This window comes from Macrosteles quadrilineatus, unplaced genomic scaffold (assembly GCF_028750875.1).
Source record: "Macrosteles quadrilineatus isolate MER2022 unplaced genomic scaffold, UCM_ALF_1.0 Scaffold_5__1_contigs__length_97177068, whole genome shotgun sequence".
In the NCBI taxonomy this organism is placed as follows: Eukaryota; Metazoa; Arthropoda; class Insecta; order Hemiptera; family Cicadellidae; genus Macrosteles; species Macrosteles quadrilineatus.
The window spans coordinates 63,384,543-63,411,405 of NW_026542598.1; the positions used below are offsets into that span (position 1 = coordinate 63,384,543).

General features: G+C 34.4%; 1 protein-coding gene across 3 annotated transcripts in view; it reads left to right on the plus strand.

The window, feature by feature from the left end:
- The first annotated feature begins 1,313 nt into the window (after positions 1-1,313).
- The window catches only part of LOC128994753 (muscle M-line assembly protein unc-89), a 101,476-nt gene continuing 75,926 nt past the window's right edge, over positions 1,314-26,863 (plus strand). For all 3 annotated transcript variants that reach the window (XM_054419514.1, XM_054419515.1, XM_054419516.1), the window contains exons 1-11: positions 1,314-1,428; positions 4,417-4,595; positions 5,056-5,209; positions 5,749-5,842; positions 6,570-6,826; positions 8,672-8,863; positions 12,254-12,403; positions 12,808-12,936; positions 14,136-14,258; positions 16,107-16,238; positions 16,841-17,056. In XM_054419514.1, the coding sequence (XP_054275489.1) occupies positions 1,390-1,428; positions 4,417-4,595; positions 5,056-5,209; positions 5,749-5,842; positions 6,570-6,826; positions 8,672-8,863; positions 12,254-12,403; positions 12,808-12,936; positions 14,136-14,258; positions 16,107-16,238; positions 16,841-17,056 (1,665 nt within the window). In that variant the 5' untranslated portion in view covers positions 1,314-1,389. The remainder of the gene's footprint in view (positions 1,429-4,416; positions 4,596-5,055; positions 5,210-5,748; positions 5,843-6,569; positions 6,827-8,671; positions 8,864-12,253; positions 12,404-12,807; positions 12,937-14,135; positions 14,259-16,106; positions 16,239-16,840; positions 17,057-26,863) is intronic.

The window sequence follows — 26,863 nt, forward strand, 5'->3', positions numbered from 1 at the left end:
TTTTTATATATATATATATATACATATATAAAAATTTGAACGAATGGTGTTTTTGGCCTCTGGGGACATCAAAATGAAAAAGTAAATCGGTCCCGGGTCTAGGTCTTACCGTGCCACCTACGGTAATAGCTACTTCCCTATAGGGAAATTCGCTAAAACATGTGGTTAAACCATCGATCTCTAGAGATCGATGGGTTAAACGGACTTAAACCAATCAGAATAACAAAGTAATGAGATGACTCCACACAATACAGCAGGCACAGAATACAAAGTATTAGATTAGATTGTCCTCACTGACTCCACAATCCAAGACATTTAAACATTCAAATACATATTATACCAAACACATGACCACTACTTTTAATGTTAAAAGTCACATTTACAGTACCAGTACCGGTACATTTTATTTCCCAAAATTGTCTCCATAGAGATGTCATATGTTGTGAGTTGTGTGTTACATTTTTAATTGACAAGTCCTTGACCAAAATGTTGATAAGCGTCTAGACTGCCAGTGCAACTCCGAGGAACGAGGATCAGAGGCGCTAAAATTGTTATCTCTATCACTGTTGCTGTAAAAACGTATCATTTGTAGGTTAAATTTAAATTAAATATAAACTGCCATAACCTAACCAAACTAACCAAACTTGCTGATAATGAAAAACTCGGATGAAGGTTTACTAATCGAAAAAATAGTTCTGTTCTAAAAATAAAATTATAAAATAAATGTTTTTAAATTCAATTTTATAATTTATAAATTATAAAATTAAACTGTCATAACCTAACCAAACCATCCAAACTTTCTGATATGAAAAAAAATTGTCGACAAAAAGTTTGTGCTATCAGTGGGATTCGAACCCGGCACCTTCCGATTATCAGCCCGACACGCTATTCACTACACCACCAAGGCTCATGACTCAGTTCCGTATCGTTGCGGTAATGGTTGACGTCACGCCATCGGCACGGAGCGGTGGTGGGGGGTCTTCCTCATCTGGTTGTGATGAATTGGCTATGATTTAGTTTACTGCATTTCACAGCTTAGTAAATCAGGTGTACCAGTTATATTTTTAAATTTTTATCAATGTAGGGGCCATACTTTAAAAATGTGTACAATTCTGGCTGAATAGACAATTTGATTAGATTTCAAAATTGAGTTTCCAATCAAATGAATTTTCTTTTACTAAACTGTTGTCTGAATGTATGTTGCAGCGTTGGTGTAGCTTGCGCTGCTAATTGTAGATCTTTCCCTGAAGTTGAAATTTCTGATGTAGTAAATCGGATTTACAACTTTATTTGTATATGTTGTAGCACAGAGAATGGCTGGAGCTGAGGGTTGTAGAATTCACCCCTGGACTGACTTTGCTTGGCACTACCCTTGGCGAGGCTACGGCTATGCTAGACGCACATCTGCAAGTCCTGGAAAAGATTCATGTAAGTCCGTTAAGTACAGTGCCCAATTTAACATACTTGCAACCATAGGCCAAATTAACCCGAGCAGTCCCCAACCCCTAGGTTGAACTTGCCCAATTACGCAGAGCACAAAAATAACTGCAATAAGCATTTTATACTTACACGCCAACCCCGTATGAAGGACGGGTACTATGCTGGTAAGGTATAAATAAATAAAATAGAATTTTACACAATAGGGTATTCTGTGACTGGTTCGCACAACAAAACTATGTTCTTTTTTGAAAAAAAGTGACAACTGGTCCATCTAGATGGGATGTCTACCTCAGTATCCAAAAGTCAATGGTATAATGAATAAATATTTAAGTGCAAGTAAGTTTGTTTAGTTGAACACAGCTCAGTCTTGCCAGCAACGCTCAAAATAGTTTACTCCACTTGACTATAAAAAAACCGCCAGAGCCACTGATAATAGCTTGGCTATAGACTTAGTTGGCGAGAATGAAATACTTGTAGATGAAAATAAAGGCAATCTGAAGGAAAGCAATGAAACCCTACAATAAGCAGACACCTCCTAATTAAGGACACTAAAAGTTTGATTCATTCCTCAATAGTGTCTTCAAATAAAAAATGTTCAGAAACATCTTGAAACAATGGTAAAAAAAAATGTTTTTCATAATTTGTTACTATTCTCCTTATAATTTAATTATTTCCATGTACCTACATTATCTTAGTCTGTTGGGATATTTAGGAAAGACTTCTAAATTTTTACACATTATATTGGGGGAGGGTGTGTGCACTGCCGTTAGGTAATGGATTTTTAAAAGAATTAATTATGATGACATAAAATAAAAACTTTAAAGGCTAACACATAACAGGTATACTTCCATCCACAGATGGATGTCACTGAAAATAAAAATATTGTTAACTGATTATTTGTGAAGTTTTTTTCCGTTTTAATGAAAAATAGTCAACATATTAATTTAGGTTTTCGGATGGCTCAGTGGGTGCCAGGATTCGTCATCGCAGATACGAAAATAATTTTGAGTGACTCAGACAAGATACCTAATTTCTGTAATATCTCACTATCATCATTGTCACTGTTTTAGATTGTTAATTGAGCTCTTCCAGGTTGCCTTATACAGCAACACACAAATACTGGAAGGGACGTGTTCACTTAAAAAACGTTCGGTACACAAAATTTAGGTTCAGCTATGGGTGATTTTATAATATTTATCGAATTGTCTGTATCCGGTAGATATACGGAAATACGGTGTAGATATTTATCTAATTAGAGACCAAGACTTTTCATTATGTAACAAAACAATTCTGAGTATTAAAGAACCCACTCATAAAACACCGAATACAAACGTTATTAACAAGAACGCCCAGGTTGCTTCAGCAGCAACAAAATGATACTGGGAGGAAACGAGTTAATAAAATAAAATATCGACGTTAAACCCAACAAAATACACCCAGGTTGCCTCAACGGCAACACAACGGTAATAGAAGGAAACGAGTTAATTGTTACAAATATCGACGTTAAACAACACACAACAAAATACACCCAGGTTGCCTCAACGGCAACAAAACGATACTGGGATGGAATGAGTTAATAGTTTCTAATATCAACGTTAAACAACACACAACAAAATACACCCAGGTTGCTTCAACAGCAACATTGAAACCATACTGGGATTGAACAAGTTAATAGTTTGTGAAATTGATAATTAGTTATCGTATCAAAAATAATATAATTTATTCCTAGGTTGCTTTAACAGCAACACGACGCTACCAGGAATCGAAGCTTCAAATGGAAACTAAAGCAAAAGTCATACTCAATGCTAGTTAATTAGGCCTACTGTGAGATCAGAGAAGGTTTATGGTTCTGTTATTAAGCTAGCGAGGCTACCGTGCTCGAGACGACTGCACGGTTTGGAGGTATTGAGTCGAATGAAACTACAAACCGCCGCAGTGGACCTCGTCCAGACAGTGGCCAGTGCGCATGCGCCGCTCCCCTACCTCTCCTGTCGTCCCTACTCTGGCGGTAAGGACAGAGTTTGGATGCACGTTAGAGAGAGAGCGCCGAGGAGAGAGAGAGACCGCGAGTGTCTGGTACTACTGTACGTTCCTGATTTGACGCCTACCCACCGCCAGAAACGTAAAACTGTAACGGCTGCAGAATACATCGTTACATTTTAAACTGGTTGAGACATGTCTCGTCTGTCGGCTCGCAGACGTGACGAGATCGCTTGGTGAGCTATTCACCGCAGACGGCTGTGCCTAGACATTCCCCTCTCCTATCTGTAGTACACCTCCTTCAAACCATAGGTCGTTATATGTAACCTTCATTTGGTGGGTGTGTTGACTGTTTTATTGGTGCTTGCTGGTTTATAAAGATGATGAATTTGTTGTAAGCTATGTTATATTGTTATTAAAAGTCAAGAATGGGACAGTAAGTATAAGAGGCAAGTAATCAAGTGTGTCTATGGGACACAAGACTGAAAGTGTACTGTGACATTGTTGCCTGGGTTGTGGATTGCCCGACTGGATGGATGATTCAGTGTGTTGTTTGACATCCTCTGGATGTCTGCACACAGACATCCATCTGCTGACGGACAAATAGCTAGGTTTTTAATCATTGGATATGATTAAAATCCCATCAACTTTTACACGAGCCGGCCACCGTTTACTTTAGTTGGACCTCTCCTACCAAGCCTGAGACAGGTGAATTCCTCATGATTTGCACACTAGATCTGACCAAGACGTTGTTCAATTCCTCTATCTAAGGGGCTGTCCCCTAACCATAACCCTCAGTTATTGATCATACCTAGCCATACCACACTAATACTTATAAACCCATCACTCTCTAGAATAAGTAGTTCTTCCCTTGTCCTCAAGGATGTAGCGTATGTTAGGTAGAGTTTTCAGGCACCTTTTTGATTTTCATTTGCATGCGTAGTTGTAAGTGAACGTCTTGATATGTTACTGATGTTCTTCACTGCTGGGTTACAGAGCAAGCAGAGTCCAGTCGAAGAGTTGCTGAGACAAGCAGATCAGCTGGTTGCCAGTCAACACACTCGTGCTGAGGTGTATAACGCCATGGCCGAGTCTCTGTCTGCAGCGTGGCAGGACGTCAACTCATTGCTGCAGAGGAGGAAAGAAATTTTGGAGCTGAACGTAAAATACCACAGGTAGGTGGAGCGATCAGATTTGTACGACACTGACGCACCACTTTGCGTATTTGAAGGCGAAGACGACCGAAGAATGATTGATGGGTGGATGAGGAGATACATGTGTTATTGCCTACAATCAGCTGGTTATTTACTCAACACAATTTTTGAAGAGCTCAATGATTAATTGCAGCTGAGTACATACATTATCATAAGATAAAAAAAGACTCTTGACGTTTTCCAGGATCAAACTAGCATTCTCCTGTTTAGTTAGCAAACATTATAAATCAAATGAGCTATCCAGCTATATTCACTAGGTATGCGGTCTCAGGTCCACCAATTGAGCCGAGAGAACATAAAAGTGACTTGTTCACATAACAAACATTCTTAAAAATGTCACTATTGTTAAAATAAGTACAAGTAAGTTGAAATAAGGTTCAAAATTAAAAGTTAAATACTGTACTGTGCTCCTATGTTATAGCGATGCAGCCGTGTGCCTTGAGCGCACCCGTGCCCTGGAGCTGGCGTGTTCTGGCGCGCCTTTGCCTGTACAGGTCTCGGATTTGCGGGAGCTGTTGAACCATCTGTCCGAAGTGAAGCGATCCATGTTGGAGTCCCTCATGGCTGCCTTACAAGTAAGCCTTGTTTCTTTTTGTATTTTTGTTAAGAGTTTTCTCAGTGAAACAGTTCATCTTCCTAATGTTGTAATATAGTAAACTCACTGTTATAACTATTAAGTTTTACAAAAAATAGTATACATACATTAAGATTAGAGAATTGATGATAAAATCATAGTCCGTTTTTACTTTTTTTAAATGATAAATAATGCATTTTGATTCCAGAATTTAGCTTATGGATCTTGATAGTTGACACACAATGTTTTTTAACCCGTGAATTAGTGCCCTATCAAAGGCTTGAATCCTGACTAACTTTGCTAAGATCTCTACTGCATCCTGAAACTCAAAATTAGTTCATTTTCTTGGACATATAGCAAAATAATATATCTCGTATGTAGTAAGATCAGTTTAGATCACAGAAAACATTAAATTTAGGTCTAAATTTGGGTATTTGTATTTGTATTGGGGTTTGTATTTATTGTTATGGTCATACAGAAAAAAATACTGCAAACAGTTCATTAATCCGAATAAACACATCTCTTCCTTCTGTTGCACAGGATGGTCGGGCATTGCTGGATTTGTTGCGTCAACTCGCAGCCGAAGGGACTCTCGACTCTCGACCCGGCCAGGTTCTAGCCTCCACTCAAGCTGGTTTGTAACTTTTTTCCTTATATCACACAGTTGGTTACTTAGTAAATATTTAAAAATCGACTACATTATGGTTGACTGCATCGTCTTAATTTTTTCTTCCGACAGCAGTAAGGCGTTTTTCGGCTGTGAACTGTAGACAAAACACATACAGTGTGATTAGTGATCGCATTGGTGCGACTCTTGACCTGTATCGATAGACTCCCTCTAGTTTTGACACCTTGAGAATCAGACTCTTGTCAAAAAAACTAATAAATGTCTAAAGCATCAAAGGCTAAAACAAAAGAAATATATATATATATTCCTTGTGCAAAATTTGAAAACTACAGAAAAATACTAAACAATAACATCTGTGTTTGATTGTTAAATTTCATACTTTGTCTAAGTAGCAGATGTTTTTCTTATTAAGTGTTATTATTTTGTTTGTTTGTTTATTAAAAAAAGTCAACTAAGATGCATGTAATCCAAAGTCTTTTATTAGTGTAATATATGTATGTGCCAAACAGGGCCAGATAAACAGGTAATGATTTTAGTTCTATGTGGTTACCAATAAAGAGGCGCATGTAAGTGAATGTGTTTGACAAGGCTGTCCAAAACAAATTATGTCTGAACCATAAGGATTCAAGTATGGGAGTCAGTTCTGTTTTCAGTTCTGGTTTCTTAAATAATTCTAGAAATCAATCACTGTTAAAAGAACATTCTATATAGCATTTGTGGTTTATGATTGCAGCGATATCACAGGTGGAGAGATGGCTGGAGGAGCTGCACGATCGAAGGCGAGCACTCGAGTTCTCGTGGCAGACACGCAAGACTGAGCTGGAGCAATGTCTGACACTGGCTCTGCTAACTACAGACCTGCGCATGCTGGAGGAGATATACGCAGACAGGCTGGACAGTCTGAGTCGTCACCACGCAGAACTGGGCGACTCTGAGAGCAGCGCAAGACTGCTGCTCGACGAACATCTTAAACTGCTACCTGAAGCCAAGGTATACACAATTTGTGGGAAAAAATAATGCGGTAGGTTTGTTGATCATATCGCCTGGGTTGCCAAAGGGTGGTCATTGTCGAGATGTTAAAATCAATGCACAGACTTCTGTCAATCATATAAATTCTCCTTTTACGGCCAGTATCAAAATACGTGTGGTGTGGTCCTTTAAGGTTGATCTAGGTAGTTGAGATTACACTAGAACTCATACTTCAGGCTACAAAAGTCATACAAGACCCCCATTAGAAATATCTTTTTTGAACAGTTTACATTTTGCCACATCACTACTTTCACTAATAATATTAAAAAAGCCCCACACATTACTTTTACGCTTACTCATATATCATTCATTAACTAAAATCAAAAGAAATTCAATTAGAACCAATGTGAACAAAAACATAACCTCAACAGTCAACATACGGATGGATCATAAGACATACACCGTAACTGCAACACCGCGATCGTGCATATAACAGGGCTACTGCATCTCTAAAACGCTAACCGTGATTGGTTTATCGTCGTCCTCCGATCCAAAACCAGCCAATGAGAAAGGTTCTAATAAGTTAGTAAAGACACTAGCACTCGGTGCGGCGTTCAACAACAATCCAAGTTTCAATGTCGCTAAAACATAGCACATGATTGGTTGATCGTCGTCGCAGGGCAATAGGTGAGCCAATGAGATTGTGTCTATTAAAATGCCAAGGACACTAGCGCTCGCAGTGGTGATCAACCAAACCAAGTATCCACGTCGCTATAACATAACATGTGATTAGCCGAACATAGTCTCTGGATAGAAAACTAGCCAACGAGGTTGTGTCTATTAAAATGGCAAGGCCACTAGCGCTAGCAGTGGTGATCGACCAAACCAAATATCATCCCTTGAGTTGAAAACGAAAACTAGCCAATAAGGTTGTCTCTACTACTAAGTAGGCAAACAGCTAGAATTCGTAACGGCAATTTACCCGCTCTTAGGGATGGACGAGATTGGATTTTTAGTTCGAGACGGGACGAGACGAGATTTTTTATTTCTCATAAAATTTCGAGACGAGATTGAGACGGGATTTCCTTTCTCATACACAACGGGAAATGCACGTTCAAAATTTTTACCTGATTTTGTAACATTGTTAGATGACTGTTTAAATACAAAAAATAATGATAATAGGCAAGAATATTTACAATCTTTTATTAAAAAACATCAGCATAACATTTTTTTATTAATCACGCCTAACTTATTAAAAATGCCTACGATTAGGAAACAGTGATATCAGTTAGGATAGAGTTCAACTTATCCTAAAATAAAATAAATCATAAAATAAAAGCAATATTAATTTTTATAAAATAGTTACTTGTTTTGACTTTTTATAGTAATAAAACATTCCTCACACTGCTTACACATAACAAAACTTCTCAAATGTTATTAAAATAATATTTACATTTAAAGAATTAATTAAATAAGAACGCCTTCGCAAAGGAAACGCAACTACAACACGCTCCTGTATTGCGGGTATTGCATTGACTTTCTGCAGGCGTTTTTAATTTTTTATTCTCGTCTCGATAAAAATCTCAGCCAAAAAGAAATCTCGTCTCGTGTAACGAGATTTAAAATTTCCCGAAAATTTTCCGAAATTTCGAGACTTGACCATCCCTACGGCCGCTCTGAACTGACTTAATCCGCACCGATTCATACAGTTCAGTGTCAGTATCTGTATCGAACCCAAAACAGGCAAGTATCAAGTATCGACGATACCTCGATACCGCTGGTATCGAGAGTATTTTGGTATCGAGTATCGGTATCGGCCCATCTCTAGTTTATTTGTAAGTTATTTAAGAGAAAATTTGGTTTCAGGAGTTGCAAGACCAAGGCCTCAAAATCCTAAGAGCTACTGAGCAGCTAGCGGCCACAGGTCACTTTGCAGGGGAGGACGCCATTGCTCAGGCATACCAACTGCTCAACACGTCCACTGAGTACCTGGACAAGCTTGACCTCAGGGAGCGCAACTTGACAGACGCCATCACCTTTTTTACTGGCGCTCAGATGGTGAGAATATCTTACGTTGTTAATGTACAGGATGAGGATACTTATACAAAGTGTCTTCAAACACAGCAGCTGATATGCTTTTAAACCTATGTTGAGTTGAGGATTCAAATGTTGTTAAAGCTTTGAACGGTCATTAGACTCTTGATCTTTGGTTAGATCCAAACTTCCGTGTTATCCAACCTTCTGTGTTATACCAACCTCCCTGTAGACGATTGAGTGCCTTGAAATCACAAGCTGCTTTGTGTGGTATTGTTGTACTCTGAAGTGGGTCAGTCATTTTGCTGCCCCTGACTATTTCAAAGATACGTGTCAGGCTTTAGGCAACTAAACTTGACTGTACTGCCCTTCTAAGCACAGTTGTGGTAACTGACATTTTTGGGGAAAATGAGATATGGTTACCATGTTATTCTACACATACTTAGGATCATATAAATAGCCTTTAATGCCGTATATGTTGTTGTATTTATTTATAAAACGCTTATTTTCTTTGCCGTATCTGCAGTTTAGGAATGTTTTACTAAGCGCAGTTGTTGTAACTTACATTTACTGGGCTATTTAAGTTGTATCCAACGACAGATACAACGATTTCTCTTAGGAATGATATGTTACCACAAAATGCTTTAGCAATCCATCAGTTACGGCAATTTAGTTTAGCATCATCCCCATTATTGGCCCAGTATTCCTATAAATGCCGTGTTGTTGAAAACAAAGCTTTTGTCTCTTGGAATTGAAGTGACCTATTATTATCAAATAATGAATTTAATTTCCTTTATAAAGACATTCCACTTTGTGATATTGATAATAGTATATTTTTGACATCAACGTTTTAACAGAGTTTCTTGTAGGCCTATAAATGATGAGCCTTTCTTTAGAAGAGGTAATTTATTCTGCCAATAATGTAAGCCTAATAAATGAAGCTGTAAGTTAAAGTTTTTACAGGCCAATCTGATGATCTTAATGAAGATGTACCTACTTATGGAAATTACTCATAACAAAACGCCTCAAAAAGTTGGTAACATTTTTTACAACCTTGGGCTATAACAAAACCAATGATAGGATTATTCAAGATATGTCTAGGGAAAATGGTGTCTCACCAAAACCTGATGGGAGGAAAGGATGAGTTCCCCAAAACAAGATTGACGGAACTTCGATTGTTGATCCCCAATGACCATAAACATTTTTAAAAAATTGTCAAAAGCTGTATTACAATAATTGTTTTACAACCATTACAAAGCATTTTGAATTAAACTTCAACAATTATTACACAACAATTTTAATATAAGATTGGAACTATCTTTAAATTGTTTAACAATCAGTATTATGCAGTATACAAAATAAGTTTTAATACAAGTTGTAACTATTTTAAAACAATTTAAAATTGTTGTATTCTTAGTTTTGTTATAAAGAATTTAAAACAATTTTCCAAATAAACTGTTTACAAAAGTACCGGTATTTAACAGTTGTTTGTGTATGCCTAGTTTTTAAAAAACAAGTTTCAACAATTTAAAATACATTTTTTTACAATTTTTAAATAGTTTACAAAACTATTAGTCAATAGTTTGTGTAGTTCTTAAAAAACAAGTTTCAACAATGTTGAAATTAATGTTTAATTTGTTTGATTACATATCAGATGTTTAATCTTAATTAATGGGTTTTATCCCTGTTTTGGTAATTTTTTAAGTCGCCTGCATTTAATTTGGATAATATATACTAGCTAAATACGTTTTATCATTCATGTTTATATAACAGCTTTGTTTGAAAATGAAATGAAGTGCCGGTAATTGGAAGAGTATTAAAATAAAAAAAAATATATGTTTATCATTATTGTACAGTTAAAGCACGGTAGTTAATTAATTCTTCTTATAAAGCATTTTTTTAAATATAATACAATTGTTTATAATTTTATAACAGTTATGTACGAACCTACTGTACATGAACTAACATACATATATATAGTGTCGTGTGCTTCTATTATAAATACAGTATTGAATTACTTGAATAGGTAAATTCATAATGCATAAGTTATCGACTTTTGTGATAAGTTACCGATAACGTTGTGATAGTTGCGATACTAGATACAGTGATAGAACACCTGCTTAACATACAATAATTAATAATAAATACAAATATTGTTTATATTTTAATTTTCTAACTTATTTGAGGAAACTTATAGTAGGTAGTTGAACAATTTAAGGGGGAAGATTAATTAATCATATAACAATTATAATAACATCACTATATTGGTATAATTCATATATATTTAAATACAAAAATCCTCTCCAACTCCAGAAAAAAAATCAACAACTTGTGGCCAAAACAGAATAATAGTATCAAAGATATTTCAATCCAGAAAATTTGTTTATTTTGGGAACCTTATATTTTGTTGCATTTGAAACAATAACCGTGATTTTGCTAGACCAGTTTAATTAAGTTGCCACTATATGGCCAAGTATATTTGATTGTAATTGATAAGAACTAAAGCATTATCTAATTTCTTAAGTATTTAGGATGTTTTAATGTTGAAAATAATTTTGGAAAATGATTTAGCGTAAAAAAATACATAAGATGAGACCAAAAAAATGTTTTAAAGTCAATTTTTGACTGTAGGGCATAGTTTTAAATATACTACCCTCATTTTCTCAATTTTACCCAGATGTCAGTTACCACAACTGTGCTTAGCAGGGCAGTGTACTTGTTGTTTCCATGTGTCACTTACTTCACAGTTTGTTCCTCTTACCTGCATACTTTTATCTGCTACCCCAAGTTTTAGTTGTAATGTGGTTAGTGGCAGAGTATCCCTTTAACCTTTATCTAGTTTTTTCATTTGTTGTAGATGTGTTCATTTTGTAGTTTGTTCCCACGTTAATCACGATTGAGGGCTTCAACAGAAATATAGTTTCAATGTGATACAAACTTTAAGTCTGGAATGGGTATCTTATAGAACATTATACACATTTTACAGTGGTTTATACTTATGTTTGTTTATGCCACAGCTTGTTTATATTAGATGATGGAAACCAATGAATACCATTCTTATAAGAAGGGCAATGCCTATGACACAAATTCTGTCTGGGAATATTTGAATTTGGGATAGTTCCCGCAGCAGTGATGGCGCTACTATTGCGAGCACGCGACCAAGTCAACTGACTGAGTGAGAGAGAGTGAGACAAAGAATCAACTTAGAGAAGGAGAGAGGAGATAAGTAACACGGCCGCCGCGCGAGCACATCTTAGCGGCGGCCACACGAATCTCATTTTGGTGGCCAAATTCGAGTCTGACTGTTCACCACAAGCATTTTGCTTCTTATAAGTTTTGTATTCATTTTGGAGATTCTTCATATATAGCAGAGCTTTATTTCAGTTAGCACAGTATTTATTGAATTTTTTTTAGGCTTTACATCAGTTGACTAACCTAGAAAGAGAGTTGTCATCAAGCGTCAGTGCCAACCAGCTGTCTAGCTTTGAGCACTCTGTCAATGAGATTTGTTCACCTGTAGTGAGCCAGGGATACCAAATACTAGAATCAATACCTGCAGCTAAGGTGAGTAAATATTGGAAATTTAACAGTAAAAAATGTAGGCTGTCAAATTTTGGTCTTAGATAGACCACGTTGTTAAAATGGCAATATTTATGACGTTTTGGATGCAGCACAGCAAAGCCAATTTCAGTTTGATCTACAATTCAACCAAACGACTTCATCTAAAAAAATTAACTGGTATTTGCTGGTTCACAAACACAGTCATCGCCCTAATACCAAGACAGTGTACTTTGACCGTGGAGGCCCACCTTCTAGCTGTAGCAGCATTTTAAATTGTATCATTTTCTGAAGGAGTGTAACTGTCTTTACTCTGTAGTCATAATCCAAGCAGAATTAGTTCTAATGGAATTTTCATGTTTTGGTTAACCTAGATTAATGCTTTAAATATAATTATTATTTTGTTTCAGGGTGTTCAAAACAAGGTGGAAGAAATTGAAAACTTAAAGTTGAAATTAAGTTTGGCTGTTTCAAATATACAAGAGGAAAAACTCAAGTCCACACAGGCCTTAAACAACTTCCTAGAGAAGCAAAACCAGGTATGTATTCATTTACTACTGTAGTGTCATGAAAGTGATTCATCATCAAAACTGCCAAAGGGTTCACCTATTTTCACAATTAATTGATTTTCCTACATCTAGTTGATAAATTAAATATTTGATATCAATGACTGTAATAATCTCTTAGGATACTGAACTAAAAACCCTGTGTGTATACCCGATGTAACCGGTTTTGTACATTAAGAGAAAATATTTGGATGTATTTCTCATAAACTTTGCTACTCCTAAACTTCTTTTTAGTGAATTCCCCATGTAGGGAATAAACTATTACTGTATTACCATAGATGTCATGGTAAGACCTAAGCCTGGACCAATAAAAAAAAACTTAAAAACACCTAATAAAAAAAAATTTGGATATTGTTGCATGCCTAAATGGTTATGGAGAGAATTCTAAACAAACTGTAAAAACATTCTTATGGAGAGTAAGTAAATAACTGCCGTAGTTTGCATGTTTATGGGTACCTATGTTTCAACACCTTGTCAGTGGCTCAATTTAAAGTGTTTTTAAAAATAATATTAACTAAACACCTTTTACCTACAACTGTTTTTTAAACTAGCCGTTTCAGTTCAGTTCATAGAATTGAAAAGATTCACTTAACAGCAGCATTGTTTACTTACTTAACAACATTGTTTTACTTAACAAAACGAGAAACGGACCAATGAGGTTTAAGAATTGAGAGAAAAGAAGTAAAATAGTAATGCTTTCAACTTCAACTAATTAAATTTAATTTTTAATGAGTGGTGCAATAAGGTGGGGGTTGGTACAATGAGTCGTTGCATCACTGTCAGTGGCAATGAGAGGTTATAAACAAAAACATAACCTCTCTTAGAAGTTATGAGTAGCGATTGTTAGTAGTTAAAAAACTGTCGCAGGTAAAGTAGTGTACACAACTCACTTAACTCGTTTTAATGACAATCGCAGAAGTTTTTAAGGCACTCGCCAAGGGTTGTACATGTACTTTAAATTTCTACTCTTGTTAACACTATCTTTACGCGATCGTTGCGTAAACTACTATAACCTTACACATATTGTAGTCAATTTAGTTGAAGACTATGTGCTTGTAATTTAGATAAGAACAGATTCTGTAGAGGTCTTCAAACAAGTAAATTATAATCGCTTAAAGAGTATTTTCTTAAGACGTTATACTGCCATTACTCACAATATACCAATGATATAGTTGTACTCTTGGCTGGTGAACACTGCAGAATCCTTCATCAACGGACACCAAGACATGGGCAGTGTGTTGGCTGTGGCCAAAGACTTCCTCCAGCTGCACCATAAGATGCTCAATGACCTGCAGGTGTGTTTAATGTTAAAATAAACCTGTTTTGATGGAACATTCTCTAGCTATTGCATTATCACCATCTTAAGCTGGGTTATCCTAGGCGCAGAAGTGGAGTGCGGAGAGAGGAACACGGAGAGCGGACTCCTCTTGTCTTAGGTATTTTAATGTTACTGTTTCACAGAAGCGGAGAGGATGAACTATAGCTTTTCCTTTCTCTCTCCGCGCCCTCCGCGCTCCTCTTCCGCGTCTAGAGAAACCTGGCTTAACACCTTGCAGTGGGATCTTGAATATTTAGATATCAAGTTTGTATCTTGGATTGGGATATTGTACCTCGCAAATCCATCTTGAATTGGAATGATCTTTGAACTCCAATTAATAATGACATGATTGATTTTTAATTTCTAGGATCCTGGCTATTCATCCTGCCTCTTGAATTTAAACCTTACATTTTGGCCATCCATATGTCATCTTGGTTTGGAATCATGCATCTTGGTCCTCCATTTTGAGTCTTGAACTTAAATCTTGAAATTTAGAAATCCATCTTGCATCTTGAATTGGGATCTTGAACCCCAATTAATAAAGACTTGTTTGATTTTCAATTGCTAGGACCTTGACTATATATCATACATCTTGAATTTGAATATTAGACTTAGACCTTGGCCATCCGACTTAAATCATGGGTCTTGGAAATCAATATTTGTATTAGGATTTTGGATCTTGACCATACACCTTGAATCTATGATTCAGACCTTGGACCTATGTTTAAGGGTTATACTAAGTTATTTTTAAGGAAGTCTTTACAACCATCAACCAATATTCAAACATCTACGTTTTACAAGTGTTTATGTTTCTATTGTTGAAATTAACACTTAGGCCCCTAAATTATTTTCTTCAATGAATATATGTATGCATACCGTGACAAAAACTACACAAGAAAAGCTGCAGGATAAAAGCTAGTATCATGAATGAACAACAAAATACCTCGGTAGATACCACAAATATAGAATATTACTAAGAATGTAATTCATAACCTAGTGCCAGTTGACTATCAAAAATGGTGGTGCCCCATATCTTCGACTATTTTAAGTTTATCATTTTCTAGGGATGGTCAAGTCTCAAAATTTCGGGAAGTTTTCGGGAAATTTTCAATCTCGTTACACGAGACGAGATTACTTTTTAGCCGAGATTTTTATCGAGACAAGAATAAAAAAAAAAAAAAAAAAAAAAAAAAAAAAAATTAAAAACGCCTGCAGAAAGTCAATGCAATACAGGAGCGTGTTGTAGTTGCGTTTCCTTTTCGAAGGCGTTCTTATTTAATTAATTCTTTTAATATAAATATTACTTTCATTATTTTAATAATATTACTTTAATAACATTTGAGAAGTTTTGTTAAGTGTAAGCAGTGTGAGGAATGTTTTATTACTATAAAAACAAGTAACTATTTTATAAAAATTAATATGGCTTTTATTTTATGATTTATTTTATTTTAGGATAAGTTGAACTCTATCCTAACTGATATCACCATGTTTCCTAATCGTAGGCATTTTTAATAAGTTAGGCGTGATTAATAAAAAAATGTTATGCTGATGTTATTTAATGAAAGATTGTAAATATTCTTGCCTATTATCATTATTTTAGTATTTAAACAGTCATCTAACAATGTTACAAAATCAGGTAAAAATTTTGAACGTGCATTTCCCGTTGTGTATGAGAAGAGAAATCTCGTCTCGATCTCGTCTCAAAATTTTATGAGAAATAAAAAATCTCGTCTCGTCTCGTCTCGAACAAAAAATCCAATCTCGTCCATCCCTATCATTTTCTTGTAACAGCTTGAATAATCACTCAATCAATAATGTCTTTCAGATGAAGGGAACTGAAATCAACGCTTTGTTGTCGACTGTGCCAGATTTGCTGATCAGTTTGGACGAGTCTGACAGTGCTGATGTTCAACATAAGGCAGAGGCTCTGCGAAATCAGTGGTCATCACTCAAGCTGGTTAGTGTTGTAGCTGAAGCTATGTGAATGTCATGTGTTAGATTTTCATGTTTTTAGACTTATCAAGAGTAGTGTTTTCTATGGTGGGTACAAAATTGTACTCTCAGTAATGACATTGGTTATTATCTCTTTTACACGGATATTTCATGTTTTAGTTCAATCTAGGAATTCACTCTAGGAACTGAAATAGACTCCTTATTGTGTCACATTGTAAAATCTTATGAAATTTTTGTTTGTGTTTAATTTTGGTTATGTCGTGAGTGTCTCTTACCAGGATTAATAAAAAAATGACGTGTTTTGTTTTATACACTATTAATTTTCATCTCACAACTATAATCAAACATTGCATACTTCTTAATACTTATAACTTAAATGGTGACCATACGAAGGTAGTTATTTTAAGGATAAAGGATCAAGGCCCCCTGGAAACCCAAAGAAAAGGTAGAAAAATGAACTAGAAAGACATGAAACTAGTGAGAGCCAAAGAATCGGAAGAAGTGGAGGTAGTTGGTTGGTGAGGTCATTACCAGTAAATGGCCATGGGAGTGAGAATAAGTCCCATAAACACAGAGAAACTCTAACTAATAATTTTGTTTACTCAGGTGTTAGAGAAACGATTGGAGTTGGCAGCACAGTATGTCAAGTTCCACACGCTCATTGTTGAGCTTGCATCACACGTAGACTCCTTGACAGAGCGACTGAACGGAAAACCAGCAGCTTCAGAGAGGGGCGAGATTGACGAGACGTTTGCAACAGTCACACAAATCTTCTCACAACTGGGAAACGTGGGAGAGAACTTCAAGCAGGATTCGTATCAGGTAGGATTGAACAAATTTGAAACAATTTTGCTTACTAATCATCTAGGCCTACTTACATATAATTCAGTTTTAAAAATCTTTGTACAACTAAATCTGGAGTTCTACTAGAGCGATTTGATTAATTAATGAGTCGTTGGAAAGCTTAATTTGTTTAGATTTGCAAATAATTATAAAAGGTTGTTTTTGTTATGATTTGTGGTAAAAATTTAAAAATAAACGATAACAGCAATCTGACACATACTTTCTCCCTAAGCTTCTCAAAAACCTTTATCATGGGTAAGCAGTGACAGTAACTATGATATTTTATAGGGGAAAATCACAAAAGTAGCAATCAATTTTGAACTGTAATGGTTACAGCAATTTTGTTTAGAATTATAAGGACCATAACACATTAATTTTAATTAAACCAGCGCTTTTCCTAAAATCTTATTTTTTATTTTATGGGGGTTTTTATGGGAAAATAACATAAGATACAATAACTTTTGAACAGTAATTTTTACAAAAATCAGATTTGTACCATTTTGTAAAAAGTTGAAAGGACCATTACATACTTATTTTAATCAAAACCAGCTTTTTTTCTAAAATTTGAATTTTTGTTATTTTATGGAGTTTTTATAGGAAAATAGCATAAGTTACAATAACTTTAGAGCCGTAAATTTTACGGAGATGGGATGTACCATTTTGTTAAGAATTTAAAGGACTCTAGCCTAACATTCTAAAGTTTTATCAAAATTGTTCGGGCCATTTTTGAGAAAATCTTATTTTCTGCTATTTTATGGGTTTTTATGGGAAAATTACCATTAAAAATAAAAATTGTGAAAAAATAAAATACCCCCGCCGCAGCAAACCTGCCGTCTAAGCGAATTTCCATTTGGCCGAATTGATTTTCAATTGATCTATTTAAATAACATTAGGTTTAACGAGTACCTAGGTTTGCTGCTACAAGGAAACTAATAAAGTAGTGTGTTTTTAGTAAAATATTGATAGCTTACTATAAAATAAATAAATTTGCCAAGTTTGATCAAAATATATCCATAAACAAGCAAACTACAACCTTTTACAATATTCTCCATAAGAATAACATGGGAATTTTAAATTTACCATTTTTTTAGTTTTCTCCGTAACCAATAATCGTACAAAAACACTTTGATATACTGAATTGTTTGTTTTTTTAAGCTCGTTAAGAAGGTTTGGAGAAAAATTGGGAAATTTTGTGTTTTGAGGGTAAGAAGTGAGAAAAACCAATTTTTACCCCATAAAACCCCCCATAAAACCCTGTTCCCATGGTCCGATCATGCTGGATCGCGAACTCATTCAAGTTTATCCCGCCTTACACCTACAAACCAAATTTCATCAAAAACGGATAAAAATTACTCAAGTTATCGTGTTCACGGACACATATATATATATATAAATCTATATATATATATACCTATATATATATATATACATATATAAAAATTTGAACGAATGGTGTTTTTGGCCTCTGGGGACATTTAAATTAAAAAGTAAATCGGTCCCGGGCCTAAGTCTTACCATGAGACCTACGGTAATAGCTACTTCCCTATAGGGAAATTCGCTAAAAGACGCCTGGAGATACTATGGATTAGTACCTACATACGAAATTCCATCACAATCGGACGACAATCACTTCGAAAACCATTTTTTGGATTCAGGGGGACCCAAAACGGATATATCCACTCAAAACTCAAACTCAAAAATTTTGACAAAAACAATACTGTCTCCATATATGGCAGCTTTTGACTTTACTGAAGATGTTTGTTTTATTTAAATATACATTCACCACAGCCTACTTTAATAATAATAAGAACAGAAGATCGTTCATAAGAAATACATTGAAAACTGGGTTTTTCACATTTGTTATTTGGATGCAACTTTTGGCTGCCTTTCAAGGTATTTTCAATAAATGCATGGTATTAATTAGTAGGAAATGTTATTCTCTTAACTTTGTACAACTAAATCTAGACTTCTACTGGACCGATTTTGTTAATTATAGGGTCATTGGAAAGCCTAACTCATGTAGGTTTGCAAACCATTCGTATCAGGTAGGTTTGCAAATAATTATAAAAGTGCGATTTTGTTATATATTTGGAGTGAAAAAGTAAAAAATACATAAACACATTAAAAAAAGCTTTTTCAAGTTTCAATTTGTTGCCAACTTTTGGCTATCTTCATTAAGTATTTCAAGAAATACATAGTGGTAATTTGTAGAAAATTTTTTCTCCTTCAAAATATCGCATCCACTGTGGTAAATTTTTTGACAATTAGTTATTAGTAAATAAGCCAAGCGATTCCAAATTCATATTAGTTAGAAAATACTGAATTAAGTTAGAGATATTTTTGGTAAACTTAGTACAAATAAATCTAGACTTAGTTAACTAAATTTAGTTGATAAATGGGTCGTTGGAAAGCCTAATTCGTATAGATTTGCTAACAATTATGAAAGTTTGATTTTATTAAATATATGAGATGAGATAAAAACAGACAAAAAAACAGTTTTACTGGATCGATTTGGTCTATTAATGTTTTAAAAAACCCAATTCGTTTAGATTTGTAAATAATTTTATGAAAGTTTGATTTTATTAAAAATTTGCAGAGAAAAAGTAACAAAAAAGAATACAAAAAAGGGATTTATTTTGTCAAGTTTCTATATCCGAGCTTCTGTTTGTAGCCAACTTTAGATGTGAAAGCTTCATACATGTAGATTTGAAAACAATTATGAAAGTTGGATTTTTTTTAAAGATTTATGGCAGTACCGTGGCAGTGGTGGTTTGCCATTCATTCATCTACTCATCATCTATTCATCATCTGTTCATATAAAACATGTGTTGATAATTAAACAGCTGATTGTTGTATTCTTATTTAATTAATTTTTCTTTGTTTGCGTTGTTGTTCACAATTTGCATTTGTGTTAAAGTGTGTTCCTTATGTTATGTGTGTGTTTCTAAAGTTATGTGCTTAATCTGTACCATTATTATTAGTGAGTAAAGTGGTGCATGGATTTTATAACTGTTATTTTCCTAGAGACCGTTGTATTTAACCAAAATTAAGCTTTTGACATCCTTTTCTTGAACACTGGACTCATTCGTCCTTATCGAGACTTTGTTCCATTTCACAAACATAAACGTTTACGTTTTTAACTCATTTTAGAAGACATTTTCTCCTAACAGTAAACCTACATACAGAACTAACACATTTGCTCACTATGTTCACCCTAAAAAACAATCTAATACTGTTTAGTAATAAAACATACACATACAAAACCACCGATCAAATCCAATAGGGTATAGTAGCACCCATCAACTAAAGTGACATTAATTGTTTACTTCTGAGGTTGGAAACTTAAAATTCAAGATGAATCCTGTCGAAGGTCATTCACATGTGATTATGTGACTCGTGTGAGTCTACTGTAGTTTGTAAAACACTTTAACTGGACTTTAACATTCCTTCACAATTTAAGCTGTGCCAGTTTTTACACCTCCCTCCATGATTCACATTATTTAGTGTTATTGCTTTTAATTCATAACTCCTTATATTCTTAGCCCCTGTCTGTTTTAGTTTGTATACTTCATCCTTAGTACAGTAATGTCCACAGATTGATTAGAGTTTGTGACTTCTGAGGTTCAGAATCGTTTAATTCACCTGTGACAATTTGCTATAACATAATGATTTGTCTAAGTAAGCATTGAAGTAGGAATAAATAAAAAAATTAGCATTAAAAGGCTGATTAAATGAAACATTAATAGTATATTTCCTACCTTGGGCCGAAAATGAGGTTTTGCCGGCTCGAGATAGCTTTTAAGTTCGAGACGAAGTGGAGAACTTAAATCGATCGAGAGCTGCAAAACCATTTCGGTCCGTGGTACGAATGCTATTTTTCACCACTATTCACCACTATAATAATACACACTGATAGTCAACACAACTACTTTAAGGTTATGTGAAGAAATAATTTGAGGAATCAGAAAAATAAAAATAAATAGTTGCGAGGCAACGGTGACAATAACTCAATTCTATTGCAATGCTATGGATTTTGATTGTGTATTTAAAATGCATCCATGTATTAAGTAAGTAAGCGGACATCTTTGCGGCCCCAGGATGTAAATGTTAGGGTTATTAAATAACGCGCAATGGTGTGGATATGGAACATTTTATTGTCTTCTATAGTTACTACACAACACACACATGAAGTAGAAACGAGAACATTACATAAAACCTCACAACCGGCTCCAGACATAGGAAGAATAATACTTTCATTCTTAGAAGAAGAAGAAGTCATATTGGCCTAAGTTACATAGACGCTTGATAGACAAAAGATTGGGGCATGTACTATATGACAAGAATATAAATTTATCTTCTCTAACAGTAAAAACCTGCTCGGTCCCCAAATTACGATAACAGCTGGCATGGCCAGCAAAACGTAACTTTCAGCCACCAATTAATGTATGTAATACAGCCAAAAACATCATAGTGTGGTGAAAAACATGTTTACAAGCAGGTAAACAAAATTTAACTTGTTAAGAGGAAAACAACCCTATTAAGCATAACACAACTGGAAACACAATATAAGTGTCCAAAATTTTAAAATTACCATTTGAGGTACATTCACACTTACATTGGATACACAGTTAGGAATTAGACTCATAAAACTCTTCCAAAACACACTTTATGGCAACCCAAAATAAGAGTATGAGGTTATTATAAAGCTATAAGGTTAAGAAAAGGTTTGTAGATAAGATTATAAAGAGAATACAATGAATTGCATCACTTTGCTTTAAATCAAAATTGTTTTAACGATCCATATACGGAATAAGCTATTATCATAGGCCTCATGGTAAGACCTGGACCCGGGACCGATTTACTTTTTTGTTTTGAGGTCACCAGAGGCTAAAAACACCATCCGTTGAAATTAATATATATATTTATTTATATGTGTCCATTAGCACTATAACTCAAGCAAAAATCATCCGATTTTGATGACATTTGGTATAAATGTGTAAACCTACATTTATTTTAACGAGTTTGTGAATCAGCATGATCGGATTATGGGAACGGAGGGTTATGGGGTAAAAATGTGGTTTTCCTACTATACATCATTTTTAAAGTGTAAATTTAAAATTACCATAACCTTGCTTGTGAATAGACATTATTTCAATGAAATTTTGAAATTTTTTTTACTTCATACTTAGCTATCAATATTTTAATAAAAACACGTACACCTTATTACCTTCCCTGTAGCAGCAAACCTAAGCACTCAATAAAATTAATAAGTCTGGGACGGTGGCGTCGTCCTGTAATCCAGCTACTAGGAGGTCACGAATTGTGGATATTTATAGGCATGCACTGTCGATGCGACACTCCCTGGTGTGGATTAACGTCCGCACCACTATCCTGATAATTAGACCAATTCGTTAATACCAAGGCAAAAATGTGGTTCGGATTCCAATATAAACTTTAGGTCCCTTAGTTGCCATTAGCTGTATGGGCTATTAATTAACAGCTGTGTCTAAGGAATATGTCGGCCTTAACAAGACTCCGAGATCGCGCCACTCATCCTTCACTCATATTTGGGTTAAAATACGCACCTAGTGACATTCCCATCTTAAATATTTGATAATTTATAATTGATACTTAAATAGGAAACAAATCTGACAATTTTAAGGGAATAGTTAAACGGAATTCCAGCCAGGTAAATGGAAACTCGATTAGTCTGCAGGTTTGCTGTGGCGGGGGTATTTCTTTACCTAACAGATCTGCTACAATTAAGTGCCTAACAAATCTCTTCAAACATGGCCTCTCAGAAATTCAGAGTGAGAATGTGTCCAGATAGCTTGATCTATTGCCAGGTAACCTTAGAGGACAATGTCCTGACATTTAATGTCTGCCATACCTCTGTACTTGACCATGACTACCCTAGCCAAAGGAACAGGCTAGGATAACAAAGTTAATGTTAGACCACTGTTGTAGTCAACTCTAAATTGTTTACTATATTAATAATGCATACGGTACTAATTCGTGAGGGAATGGCTATTTTATAGGCGCATATTTTCTGACTTTACACTTGGAAATGTTTAAAATATAAAAATGCTTTTCACTCAAACCCTTTATTTTTTAATTTATTGTAGCTATTGTATGGGCAGAGTGTTAATGAACATCTCAACTTAAACTCGTTGAAAACTTGAATAGCTGAAATTAGAGAACATCGATTAGGACTTCTAAATAATTTACTGGCCTAATTAACTCAAATATGAATGAATTGTGAGTGTGGAGAGAAATTAAAATACGTTAACACTAGTAAACTGAATATCTAATCAAATCAAACCAAATTATCCTTTACTAGCTGTTGTACCCGTGCTTTGCAACGGGAAGAGGACACAAAATAGAATCATTTTAATCTTTACATCAGTTGCATATAGTAATTACACATCCGCCAAAGCTTTTAGAAACAAAATTAAACTTTTATGGCCTTAATAGAAAGGTTTAAGTTATGATTTTTAAATCTCGTAATTAGTGGATACCACCATTTTGCTTTTGATTAATTTTAAATCTTGTGTAGGCTGATATGAGAAAAACTGACCAAATTTTCGAATGAAACTTTCACATACGATTTACCTTCATCTCCCTTAATTACATATCTTTTTATTTATAATTGGCATTTAAAATTTCAATTTTGAAGTTGCAAAAATACTTATTATTAAATTTGAATGGACTTTTTTTTAAATTTCACTCTTCTTCATATTAAATAACAAATCCTTCCATCTTCAGTTTCTTCACTCACAATAAAGCATTAGCAAACTAAGCCAGCTGTTATAAACTTTAGAAATATTCTTGTGCCTTATCAATACAGTCTTTTGAAATATTAAAGAAACTATATCTATACTATAAAAAATGTTAAACAAATAATTTAGCACTAAAGACAGCAGACAAAACTAATATGATTATCAAAGCGTCGAGGACTAAAAATGTAATAGCAAATACAGTATATGTTTCATTGCATCTCTGATTCTACTCTACAAAAATATCAACAAACAACTTAATATACAAACCAGTTCTTTTAATCAGTTCCATCATCCATTGCCTTTAAATTTTCACACTTACCATTAAGTAAACATAGTAACAGATATTTTATTGATTTTATAAACAAAAGAAAACTGTGTACTGCTTAGTTTTATGATACTTTCCTTGGTTTAATTTAATCAGTGGTGTGGCAAAACACAAATAATAAATTTATCAAATAAAGTAAATGTGAACTGAAAGCTATGTTAAAATAAATAAGAGTATTTTGTATTACCATTTGATAATTTAATATAGTTACACATATACAACAGATTTTAGAACACAAAATCAATGACGTACAATTTTGTTATTGATGACATTTTACATCCTAAATGTCTATCTTTACTTATTTACTTAAATTTATTCTATAACTATTATCAGCTGGTTATAATGTTTACATGTTCACTTTGTTTTTAATATGTGTTGAATAAAGTTGGTTAAAATTGTACCTTGATAAATACATTTATTATTTGTTCTAAATACATACAGAACAATTTGGCGACGATGGAGGTGAGTACAAGTAATTCAAATACCTCTCAAAACATTCAAATGATTAACTCAGCATTGATTGGGCCCTTCAATGAAAGATATGAAACATGGGAAATGTATATGGAAAGACTAGAGATATCATTCATTTATAACAACATTTCGGAAGATAAAAAGAAAATTACGTTACTTCACTGTATTGGATCAGACACTTACAGTAAACTTAGGGATATATTGCATCCTGTATCACCTATAACTAAATCCTATGCTGAATTAGTTCAAACTCTTAATTCACATTTTACACCGAAACCAAATGAAGTATCAGAGACATTCAAATTTCATTGTAGACATCAATATGAAGGAGAAAACATTTCTGAATTTTCATTGGATCTTAGAAAGTTGTCTAGATATTGTAATTTCGGCACATTTCTGTCAAAAGCCCTGAGAAATCAATTCATACTCGGACTAAGGGATGAAAAAATACAGACAAGATTAATTACTCTAAGTGACAGTGATTTGAGTTTTGAAAAAGCTGTAGACATGGCTCAAGTAATTGAAAAGGCTCAAAACGATTCAATAACAATCCAATCAAAATTCAATCATGAAAACAATGAATTGCCGGTTAACTTAAATGTTGTACAACAGAAAAGTTTTCAAAAACCTAAAAACAGTACCAATATTAAACAATGTTACCGTTGTGGAGAGTTACATGAATACATATCTGAATGCAAACACAAAAATACAACATGTAACTTCTGTAAAAAAATAGGGCATCTAGCAAAGATTTGTTTTAGGAATCCTAATGCACCTATCAAATTGCAAAGACAAAATAAGACTACATTTAACACTACTTCAAGAAATGTAAAACAAATAACAGACTCGTTCGAAGATCAAAATGAAATATTTCTACAACAAAATATGAACAATTCTGTTGGATCCCTCTATAAGGAAACTAATGTTATTGACATTTGTTCTATGAATACCTCAGAAGATAAATTTAGGAAAATTATGTTAAACATAAAAATAAATGGGAAACCTATTCCGTTTGAACTAGATACAGGAGCAGGAGTATCTTTGATGTCAAAAAGTAACTTTTCCAAGTTTTTTCCTAAACACAGACCTTTAATGAATCCAGACATAATCTTAAGAGATTTCAACAAAAATGAATTTGTTCCATTGGGTAAAACCATTGTTCAGGTTGGTTACGGTAACCAAACCAAATATCTTCCATTGTATATAGTCGATGGTAATAGAGATACAATATTTGGTAGGGAATGGCTGAGATCCATTAAAATAAATTGGTCAGACATACATAACGTTCACGGAGCTGACTTGGATAGAGTTAAACACTCAAATCCCAAAGTACACAATATTTTAATGGAATTTAAATCCATATTTGAACCAAGAGTTGGACGTTTCAAAGGGGGAGAAGCACTTCTTAACTTAAAGCCTGACACTACACCAGTTTTTAAAAAAGCTAGACCACTACCTTATGCTTTGTTACCAAAAGTTAGTGCAGAAATCGACAGACTAGAAAAAGAAGGTATAATTACAAAGGTGAATCAGAGTTCTTGGGCTACTCCAGTTGTACCGATTATGAAGGCAAATGGGAATATCAGACTGTGTGGAGACTACAAAGTAACCCTCAATCCCCATTTGGTAATACCAGAACACAACATGCCCCGCATTGATGATATTTTGGCCAGAATGGGTAATTCGACTAAATTTACAAAGATTGATATATCTGAAGCTTACCTACACATGCCAGTGAAAGAAGAATACAGAGAATTACTCACAATCAATACACATAAAGGTCTATATCGAGTAAATCGTCTACCATTCGGAATTGCAAGTGCACCTGCTATTTGGCAATCAGCAATGGAAAATATTCTACAAGGTATTGATGGTGTTGATGTTTTCTTTGACGATGTCAAAATAACAGCCCACAGTGATGAAGAACATTTGAAAAGACTCCGTGCTGTATTAAATCGGTTCAAAGACAACGATTTACACATTAATGTTTCTAAATCTCAATTCCTTGTACCAGAGATTGACTTTCTTGGTTACCATGTCTCGTCAAAGGGAATAAGTAAAAGTAAACATATTACTGAAGCAATAAGAAACCTGAAGAGACCAAGTAATGTGAAAGAAGTTAGACAAATCCTTGGTTTGATAAGTTACTATCGAAAGTTTATTCCAAACTTAAGTGAAAAGATGCAAGCCATTATTAATCTCACAAGAGCT